The sequence below is a fragment of the Anopheles cruzii genome, chromosome 3, assembly GCF_943734635.1.
Source record: "Anopheles cruzii chromosome 3, idAnoCruzAS_RS32_06, whole genome shotgun sequence".
In the NCBI taxonomy this organism is placed as follows: domain Eukaryota; kingdom Metazoa; phylum Arthropoda; class Insecta; order Diptera; family Culicidae; genus Anopheles; species Anopheles cruzii.
Window position 1 is genome coordinate 28,345,840 of NC_069145.1, and position 10,875 is coordinate 28,356,714.

Genomic DNA, 10,875 nt, shown 5'->3' on the forward strand with positions numbered 1-10,875 from the left:
AAAAGTTGGGAAAATAGTCCGTTAATCCTCTTCGTTCGCAAATATCGCGTCCCGTCCGACACAACCACGCACACGCAGACATAGAGCGTCTTGAGAGCGACTTTTGTCGCAAGCCTTAGAAACCGTTTGGACCAACTGCGGGGAGCGGAAGGAACGCGCAACGCAAATAACGCGCCAAAACGATATCCAAACAAGCCATCCGGCACGGCGGCACGATCCGCTATGGATGAGGAGATAGAGCGGCAACTATGAGCAAGCGTGTGAGGGCCCGCGAGCCCCCGACAGCGAGGACGACGCAGGCGAGGTTCGTGCCGCGGCCGCCACGAGGGCCGGAGAGCACGGGTTCCAGTTGCAGCAGCAGCACCACCACCAGCCACCATCGTAGCAGTAGTCGTCGAGCACCGATTGACACCACCACCACCACCATTACCAGCCGCCGCCGCCGCCGCAGCACCGAAATGGCGGGGCCGCACCGCCAGCGCCGCCGTCGGTGGCCATCTTCGGTTGCTTCCGGTAGCTTCGTTTCGAGCGTTTCCGTTGGCGTCCCGGTTGCCGGGCTGCTGTTGATTGTTTTCTGCGGCGAGCTCGCACGCCTCACGGGCGGGGTCCTGGCCGACGAGGTGGTCGGGGTGGCCCCCAGCGTCACCTTGCCGCCCACCGAGGAGGTGTGGACCACGTCCAGCAACGAGAACGTCGGCACCGGAGAGGCAGCACCGTTCAGTAAGTAGCCCCCCAGCCCCTACATAAACGGTTTGATGATTAATGATGGACACCATCCCCGCTGCCGCTGGCGGGGCGGATCGGGGCGGACCGCCGCGATCCTGCATCGGTGCGGGAAGATGCGCCCGCTCCCGGGGGAATCCTCCGCGGGATGTTTGCTGTGATTTATGATTTCTTTTTCTTTCAATTTTTCTTTCGTTTCTTTTTTCCCGCATTTCCCCCGGGAAATCTAGGATGTAGGTAACGCGGGGAGGCGATGCGAAACTCCCGCACTGAACACTGAGCGCAGATTATCGTCGCCAGCCTCGGTTGCAGATGAATGGGCGGGCTTTGGGCATTAAACGTGGCACCGGATCGATCACGTGGCGGGCGTCAGGGCATAAGAACAGGTGGCCTCCCACCCAGTGATACGGACGGATGTGAGGCTCCGTTATGATTAATCGGGTGGTTCAGGGGGCGACTTTTCTAACCGCAGGCAAAAAAAGAGGTTGCCAGCATAACCAATATCTAGCGCCAAGCATAACCGCCATCAATTTGCTGTCGAATTTGTTCGTCCGTAACCTCAAGTAGCGCGGTTTTTGCAGACCATTCGGACCCAAAGGATCCCAAGCAGCAGCCCGAGTCCCCGGATGAACCAACAGCGAGCCATTTTCTTTCCGTTGTACACACTAATTAACTAATTAATCTACCCAACCCTTGGTTGAGTGTGTGTGTTTTAATTAAGTTAAATTTTACAGTCAAGTGCCCATTGGGGATCGCGGGCTACCGAAAGTGTGTGTGCTCGGGTCCCCGACCAGGGGTCCCGGGGGTTTCAAATATTAATGGAATTGGGTTCTTAAAGCTGCCAGGCAACCGGCAATCATATCGGCTAACGCTTCCCCGCGCTAATGAAACCAATTAAAGCGCCCAACGCCCGATGGCACACGCATAAAGCATAAACTGGCCAGAAAGGGATTTTCTTATTACGATTCCGTTGCTAAATTTAATCACTGTTTCAATTACTGGTCTCTGCCTCTGCCTTTGAAGTCCGACGGGCTTAATAAACTTTCGGTTTCGGCGAATCAACGAACTCTCCCCGCCGCCGATTGTCGTCCCATTCTGATCGCCGACGATGCCGGGCATAAATCGGTTTAGCAATCGGTGCGCCTGTGGTCGATGACGACCGACGGCGAAAATTCATTAGAAATATTAAATAACATACCTCGGGAGAGGCACGCAAGGGGCACCGGGGGCCCTCTTACGAGGACATAAATTTCCATCACTCCCAAGGCACCCAAGCCCCATTTTCCAATTTCGCTCCCCTCCGAGGTCCCTCTGCTTTCGCGTGTTGGCGGTGCGTTGTAATTTAAAAATGTTTAACGTTATTTTGCTTTCTCCGGGAAAACTCCACCAGGAGGGTGGAAAATTTTCTCGTTAATCGCGCGGTTTGAAAAATATTTTGCATCTTAATTAGAGCGGCCCCCCGGTCGACCCATAAACGCCGGAAGTGCTGAAGGCCGGTTTCGATGCGTTCGGCCAATTGGCGAACGCTACCGGAAACGGTCGAGCGGAACGTGTCGTAAAAAGGTCGAGCTCGATTGGCGGAATTTATTACCACCGGTGATGTGGTCCCGTTCAACTCGTGGTGCGGCGCATCGCCTGTAATAGCCTGTCATTAGCCTCGGGTTCGCGGCTTCCGGAATTGTGTGTTGATCACGTTTTATGCCACGAAACGAGCGAAATAAATCGATCATAATTATTGTAATTCCGCCGCCATCGAACGCCATACGCGACTACGAAAAACAGGAATTGAAATCTTATCTCGACTCGTACGGCGAGCTTTCGACACGCATGAACGTTACCCGTCCTAGGGCATCCTCTGGGACTTCTGGGAAATGGTCCGCCTGCAGACGATGGCCGGACGGGCGCACGCGGGGTCTCTTCCTCCCCATTACTGGCTCCGTTCTGCTGGCGACGTAAACTTAATTACCGGCAGATTATCTTTTGCAAATTGCACCACATCCGGCCGAACGATTGTCCCCCGGGTGGTCGGGGCGAGTGCTTCGGTTCGATGCAACCTCTGCAAACCCAGCCACGGCTCGTGCAACGCCTCTCTTGGCTATCGATTTTCTCCCATGTGCATATTTTAAAGTGATTTTGCACCCGGTAATCCCGGTTTCTTTTTTCGGTTATTAGTTGCATATTTTATCTGGTGTAAAATCTCGCCCCTTAAGCCCAGCGTTGGTGAACTTCGGGCCATCGGCCCACGCCCGGTGGCTAAATCGGATCCAACCTTTCTTCATTATCCTGTTTTATTTTTTCTCGGATGCCCATTCAACTGTAGCATGCGTTTCCGGCCACTTGGGCGTGCGTACGGTTTATCGCTTATAAATGTTTGATCCGCCCCGGACCGACGTGTGCTCGAAGGCAGCAGTTAAAAACCCGAACATGCATCCGGCCCCAAAACATCGTGCCGCTTTCGACCAGAACGCGGCAAAACGGCTTAACACTTTGCCAGATTGAGTTTGCCTCTTACGCCGCGGCATCTTAAAAGGGTACGCGGGGTGGCCTCCGCTACACGAGCAGTCCCGAAAAAGGGCGGCCAACTACACAGTGCCCCGTGTTTTCGGGGTTCTCTTTCTGCGGTGCGGCACGGATATCGGAATTAGGCACGTGTCAGTGATTCCGGCCGATGCCACACCCGTGTTGCCGTTTTTCGGCGCCTCCAAAGCCACGTGTCGGGATAACAACACCTACAAAAAGGATACACAACTCTCCACCGATTGCCGGTGAGGTGCTTTTACCGATACCTGAGGACGCCGGGATCTTCGCACCGGCCTCGGGGGCGCGCACATTTATAGCGGAACGGAACGGAACGATTGCCTCCAATTTTCACCCCAAAACGGACGTCGGGTTGGAGAAATGAAATTTACATGAGATTACGGCCACATCGCTGGGCTGTTCCGTTTTTTTCACCTTTAATGTGCTTACCCTGGCACACGGGCGCACCCTACACTTGGGATTATTATTGTTTCTTTTAACAATGTTCAAATATTTAGCGAGTCAAGTGCCAGCAGAAGACTTCTGGCCGCATTCGAATGGGCGCTTTCTTGGCCAAACGTAAGCCGTTCTTCGTTAATTACCGATCCGGAAAGACGATCGGCGTGCGTGTTGAGTTAAGATTTTTCTTTTCACAGTTTACCGGTCTACCGTGGACTAATCATCAAAGCGTGAAGTAAACATAGGCCTCTGCCGCCGTTCCGATGAGTCCGAGACGAAGGTTCTGGAACGATTTAACCGCAATTTAAATAAACCCCCATTAAAGCGGCATTGATCCTTTGCGGTTGGATATGTTTTCCAACGAGAGACGGCACCAGAATCAAACCATTGGTTGGCCAGCTTGGTGACCGGCACCGACCGAACACCGACCGATCTTACTTAATCTTCACCACGCCCGTGTTCCGGTGGGACTTTGGGAGTTTGGGCGTGGGACACTTTCGGTGCTCGGATGATTTGTTCCCGGGACCTTACAGAACTCTCTCAGTCGGGCTTCGGGATAGCAACACTGTCGTGTAGAGGGCTGTGCCGGTCGGCTCTGTTGAACGAAATGAATATTTGAATGGTGTCTAGGTGGTCACATAAATTATTGGAGCCTTTGCCTTTGCAGAGCCATCCAAGTTTTATGAGTTCTCGTCGCCTCAAGCGGCGGTAGCATCGTCGGTAAGGTGCAGAGTGTCCTTTCGCCGTTCGCCAATGTGTGGGCCGTCCCGTGGCAAAGTGTGGTCATATATTAACAACATCGAAATCCTCGGTTAGAATCCTTGGCTTTTAAAACCACTGCTTTGTGCTTTCTTTGAACTGGGTGGAAAAGCGATGCGCATTGCCAGATTGACCACCCGGTTGGAGCTACCAACGCTTAGGGCTAGTCCAAACCTAATGGAAGCGTTTAATTTCTCAACAATGTTTGATATTGAGTTCGTTCTTAAATCCTTCGTTCACGGAATCCTTCTTTGCAGCATGGAGCGTATGCACGCGCATCATAAAAAAAGAATGCACCGTAAGCCGGGCTGGATAGTGCGGGCGCCGGATGAAACACCTGCATAAAGGCTTTCACGTGGGCGCCGTGTCATTTGTAGCGCTTTTTGAGCACGTTGTTCGGTTAGTGGCGAACGATATTACGTTAGATTGCTTGCCTGAGAACGAGCGCACTTGATGTGGTTTGTTAGCGAAACAAGTACGGAGAGCGTCGCACGAGCTTAGAGAAGTATGTTTTCTTTATGTTCTCGTTGAACTGCTGTGGCCGCTACTAAACGGAGCTCTTTGCTATTTACGCTGTGTTGGCGACCCGACCCATTAGTGCGCAGTACTCCCACGGACTCGGCGGGCAGCGGACTCGAGCGCGATGATGACTGGAAGGAAGAGGAGCACTTCATTTCAAGGGGTTTCAAACAGCTTGAGAGAATGCTCTACATTTTATCATCGTTCTTCACGGCGCACTTTCCGTAGGCTACTATGTGTTTATGTATTTTATCAGAATTTCAGCCATCGTTACGTTGTTGCTGCATTCTCGTGCAAGGGGTTGGCGGGCCGTGGAGTGAATCAATCAAACTGTATGAACAATTATGAAATAAGTTTGGCCGCCTGAGGCGCAGCGTGTTCCTTAGGTGGAGGCGCCTGGTGCTTACCGATGGAGCCGCCCGGTGATTCACTCGAAGGCCTAAATTTTTAGGTTTGCGGTCTTGTCATCTCTAAATAGTGTCTGTTTAAAAAACATTGCAGTCTAGAGGTCTTTTATACAGAATTATTTTTATTTTTGCACTCCAACAAGTTTGTGTTTTTGTTATTTATGATTTATCTAACTTTTTCATTATTATTTCTTTTTATTCTCTCGTTTCCTGCATTGATGAAAGCGAACTCGAGGGACAAAGAAACGGTAAAAGCTCTTTTATATCGTCCCGTCACAGGAGTACGGAGATGCCAAACGACTCTATAATGCGAAACTAGTGACAATCGTGTTTCCGACGCTATTGTGTCTGAGTTCGTTCGCTCGCTGCCAGCAATCTGTCGTCCCTCACACTGTCTAGTATGCTGTCCTGCTGCGGAGAACATAGAAATGGCCACACATACGAGAGAACGATCACTTGCAAGGGATGCTGCCGGCGTATCAGATTCCCCCTGGCCGAGAGTAATGTTGGTCATCGGCCAGTGCCATTATTGCTCTACATTATGCCATCATTCGGGTTGGCGGGGGTAAAGGCTAACGGAATGAGTTATTAAGATGCACATCATCGTTGACAATGATTAAGTGTGTCGTCCGATTCGTTTGCGTTTTGTTTTATGTAGAAATCATTTCCTTTTCCTTAAACAATAATTTTCTAATTGCTTTCCGTCTGCTTCCCTCTTTCCTTCAACAGATGCGACAGCCCGTGGTCAAAAAAAGTTTGGTGATAAATGCGAGAGCACCACTGAGTGTGGCTTCGCCGGATCCTTTTGCGATCCGAAGAAGCACACATGTCAGTGTACTGTCGATTTACCAGCAACTAACCACATCGACAAATGCGGCAAAAGTAAGTATCGCGGGCGGATGGGGAAGAGATTTAGAATTATTAATTATCCAAATTTCGCTTTTCACAAACGGCATAGCTGGGGCCCGCCGCTCCGGGAGGCCTGCAGCCACACGTGAACCGTTTGCTGCGGCATTTATAATTAATCCGTTACTAATTAAGCGGCACAAATTATGCATTGAATTTTAATTACCTAAGCCACACTAGTGGTTAAATAGTAGTAGCATTGTTTCGTTCAGCGCCATTGTGCCGCAACACCGCAACCGCCGGTGGTTGAGAGTGGATCACGAGCCGTCACCGATGTGAATGAAAACTCATCTCGCAAATCGTGCCGAATTTTAAGTAAAATACACTTACCCGTGTTTGATATTTGATAGTTATTCGAATTATGAATAATTTATCAACCGATTATAGCGCCGTGAACCTCCACTAAGTCCTAGGCCTAATTTTATTTTCGGGGAACTAACTAACGCCAGACTAACGGGTGAAATGATTATTGATCGAAGGCTGTTAGACATAATCGACAAATGGAACGACAGCGAGGGCCTCGAATCTCGCATTACTCCGCTCATGAGCGGTTATAATGGAGAAAATCTCATTTTCTCTGCCGGTGCATTGTGGCGAAATTGCCCATCCGAAATCAAACTCCCAGCTGATTAGAAATTTGCCAAGATCATTCAATATTCAGCCCACCGCCCTGCCGGTCGTCTTTATTATGACAGTGCCCCGAGGGTTCGGAGCTTCTCAGTTTAGTGAAACTATTAAGCCCCAGAAGGGGTTCCCCGTTACCTTATTGCGCTTCGGAATTCCTCAATGTCGCTGTCAGACATAAAAGTGACCAAACGCGAAAACATGCTAATTGATTCGAGATATTTCACGGTTTGGGTATCGCTTCAGGATGGATCAGGGTCAGGATGCGCGATGCATATTTATAATCGAATCAATTCCCGCGCGATATCTTCCCATGAACGCTTACCACGTGAGACCGACGCCAGATGATGAATTCATGCTACTCCTATATCCATTAGTGTCAGTTTTCGATGCATGTGAAAAGTCCAAACCACAAAAAACGGGACGAGAAAGGTTCGAATGTAACCCCATTCCTGCCTGCTGGTGCTCCTTGTGTGTGTCTCCAATTTCAAGCACCATTTATCATAATCGGTGCCGTCAAATAAGGATATTCCGGTTTTCCGGTCGGGTGTCGGGTGTTCACCGATCGAGCGGTGGGCGGAAAAATGTTGTCACCGCACTCAGAGTGGCCCCCACTTTTTGTGGCTCCGACCGCGAAAGGGAGAACCTGGCTCGCCTCAGTGATGCTGGCATGTCCTGTGCGCGCGCCACGATTCGTGTCCAACGTTCGATTCAATTTCACGATCGCGTTGTCGAAGAAAAGAATCCGTTGGGGGGCCGTTCGTGACAGGTACAATATCCAGTAAGTGCATACACACGTTGGCGAAGGATAACGGACGGCGGGATGATAAATAGCACACCGACCGGGGTGGCGTTTACGCAGCGAAGCGGTGTATATCCGCGTTGTACGTAGAGTAAGTTGTCGCTTTGGTAGCTGGCGATACACTTGTTTATCACGGTCACCGCTTCCGCTCTGGTTGGACATTTTGAGTCCATTCTGAATAATACAACACAAGGTTGCGTGTAGTTCGCGGAAGCGTAAACGACGCCACCGGCGGATCGTTGGAGCTTTAATCCCTTCCACGGTGCAACGGATTCATCTCACGGAGAAGCCGCGCGTGCTTCCGGTGGACGCCAATACACGTCAACCGGGACTGATATGCATCGATACGTGGCATTATCGTGGCATAAATGGCACCGTCATCGGGTGCGAACTTCGCACCGCACACCAGCGAGTTGCGCAAATCCCGGATAACTCAGCGTACAGAAACTTTTTCCATAAACCATGTGTCATGTCAAAAGATATTTTTCCACCGTACGGTGGTATCCCACGCCTGTCAGCGCGATTGATTATGGCCACTGGCAGTGCTTAGCTAAGCAGTTACGCCGATAATTGTGCTGTATCACGATTTATGTTTCTTATTCGACGCGGGACGATCGCTTCGGTTTCAAACTATAAATGTGCTTTAAAATATGAACCAAAAACCCTCCTCTGGTTAATCAGTTCGGAACATGGAACAGTAAAATGAAATGCAAAATTTGTGATAAAAACCCAAGAAATGAGTCCCGGAACTCACAGTCTGTGCGGAACACTTCGCACGCTCTGTTCGACAACTGCGAATCACACGGTTGAAGTGCGATATCCACCGAGCTTCCTGTGCCCGGTCGTGGGCGCCTCAGCAAAATTGACACATCCTGTGGCTGGTGCCAGCTACTGTCCGTTCCCGGTTCCGGGTGTGTAAATCCCGCTTGAAAAATGAATATTTCATCACAGCATATTAAACATGAGCGACGGATTACGGTCCCACGTCCGGTGGGTCGCAGTTTCGCACAGCTCAGCAAACGGCGATGATTGACATGGTTCGCACGGGGACAGGGGTTGCTGGCTCACCAAAAATCACTAACCATAATCCGATCCCGAATTCCGCTCATCACTGCGGTTAGTGAAAGCCCGTGGTACGTGTCGTGACATATTTTCCGGCGCATTATTCAATGAACACCTCATTGTAATACCCGAGCCACGAGCCAATGGTCGGTCGGTTTTTTAAGTTTTCCCAACTATCCATAGCTGCCGATGCGGCTAAATGTGGTTGTGTATAGATGGATAAACAAGTTTGATGTTTTTTTTTCATTAGAATTTTCTCTTTAAAAACTTTAGACAAACAATGGAAGTTTGAAACTGAACATCTACACAACCGTTTTACTAACCGTTTAAATGAAAAATATTTACAGAAAGCTTATGAATAGGCGTCGTATTATAATATTATATTTTGATGGCCACAGTTTTATTTTAATCGCTTCGTAACAATCCATTATGGGAATTGTCAATCGCCTATGGAGCCAAAAAATAATACCCTATTGATAACCTCTGTGGTACTGGCAAACCAGCACACGAAGCATACGCGTAATGGCACGCGAAATTAACACGAGACAAGATTATAAGAAACTAATTAATTCCCCATGCCCTGTGATCAACTGACGTAACTCGTTAACGAGACAGCAGATAGGCTGAACTTTGCGCCGCAGAAACTGTTACGTGTGTGTAATATTAGATGCATCGAAAGAGCTGATGTCCGCCTTGTTCGTCGTGCCGGAGCCATTACGAATCGGCGTCGGATGGCTTCGTGATATCGATGTCGTGACACTGATCGTAACATCACGCCCCACAGAACCAAAAAAAAAGCCACAGAAGGCCAATAAAGTTCGGAGAGCCGAATCTGAAAGAGCCGTTCGGCTGAAGCGGCAAGTAAAACGTCAAACAAAGTTAGCCCATCAGATGAATAAGCCGTTCGCCGGTAAATGAGTTTACTTTTCGGGGTAGGGACGGATCCGGCACTCGAATCGAGTGAAATTGATTGTGTCAATCAAGACCGCGTTGGCGAAGTGCAGCATTAGGGGTAAACAATTAGCCCGGTTTTTGTCTCGTTTGTTGCCTCCCTTTGATTGATGACGTTTTGGATCGATCCGTTTTCCGCCATCATGCAAGTTACTAACTACAAGTGGGCTGAAAGTTGCAGGAAAAACCATCAAAACCTCAGGACTCCACTCGAAGGCATAGAAAATGTAACCATTCAATATCTTTAAGCAAAACATTTGAACCTTGTGGCGACGCAAGGACGATTAGAAAACATTAAGCTCAACGTTAAGCTGCAGCACTATTGCCATTTCGTCCCTGCCTCGGGGCCGCGGTAAAGTAAACAATCCTGTCAATAAGCTGACACCACAGGGTGGCGAGTGTCTGGCAAAGCAGGCCTGGCACAGCAGGCATAAGTAGGACTCCGTCCGTCCCTGCGGCGCATAAATTGTCAATTCAGCAGCAGCATGTTAACCTAAATCGGAAAGCCAGCCCTCCTGGGGTCGGGCCGGGCCGTCCCTGTTAGCAGTGTTGATGGTTTTCCATGACCCTGCTAAAACCAACAAGTATCGCCCGGACCCGTTGTGATTTCTGTGCTCCTTCCAAAGGCCGCGCTGCTACGAAGTAGGCCGCGTGTTTGGGGAGGCCTGTGGCAGAAGAAGGCCTAGCAAAAACTGACATTTTATGTGCGTCGTGTGTCACTTCCTTTTAGCCTGCATTTAAACCAGTTTATTTTTAACATTTAACTTCATACCTCTTCCAGAACGCCAAGTGAACGAAACATGCTTCTTCAGCGAACAGTGCGAAGCAGTGACCGAACAGACGGAATGTCGCGATGGACGCTGCGTGTGCCTCTTCGAAATGAATCCCTTCTTCAAGCCGGACGGCAGTGTCGAGTGTCGCGGTAGGTAGTGGCCAACTTTGCGCCTGCGACGGGAGCTTCACTTACACTGTTTCCTGTTTCCGCCCGATATTCCCCAAATGTAGCCGCGATAAACAAGCCGATCGAACCGGAGAAGTACATCGACCCGGCCATGATTGGAGTCCTGGTGGCGATGGCCGTCATGTTCATCATCATCTGCGTCGTTTTGCGACTATTTAGCAAGTAAGTAGCCGCCGTGTCAGATC

General features: G+C 49.9%; 1 protein-coding gene across 1 annotated transcript; it reads left to right on the plus strand.

Annotated features, from left to right (window-relative positions):
* Positions 1-458: 458 nt before the first annotated feature.
* LOC128270163 (uncharacterized) lies at positions 459-10,856 on the plus strand. Its single transcript, XM_053007568.1, has 4 exons — positions 459-720; positions 6,114-6,266; positions 10,511-10,651; positions 10,735-10,856. The coding sequence occupies exons 1-4, from the start codon at positions 459-461 to the stop codon at positions 10,854-10,856; spliced, it is 678 nt and encodes a 225-aa protein (XP_052863528.1).
* Positions 10,857-10,875: the final 19 nt, after the last annotated feature.

Coding starts and splice junctions, on each gene's coding strand:
- LOC128270163 (XM_053007568.1), top strand. CDS start 459: ATGGCGGGGCCGCACCGCCAGCGCCGCCGTCGGTGGCCATCTTCGGTT. Junction 721..6,113: donor CGGAGAGGCAGCACCGTTCA/GTAAGTAGCCCC, acceptor TTCCTTCAACAG/ATGCGACAGCCCGTGGTCAA. Junction 6,267..10,510: donor CATCGACAAATGCGGCAAAA/GTAAGTATCGCG, acceptor TACCTCTTCCAG/AACGCCAAGTGAACGAAACA.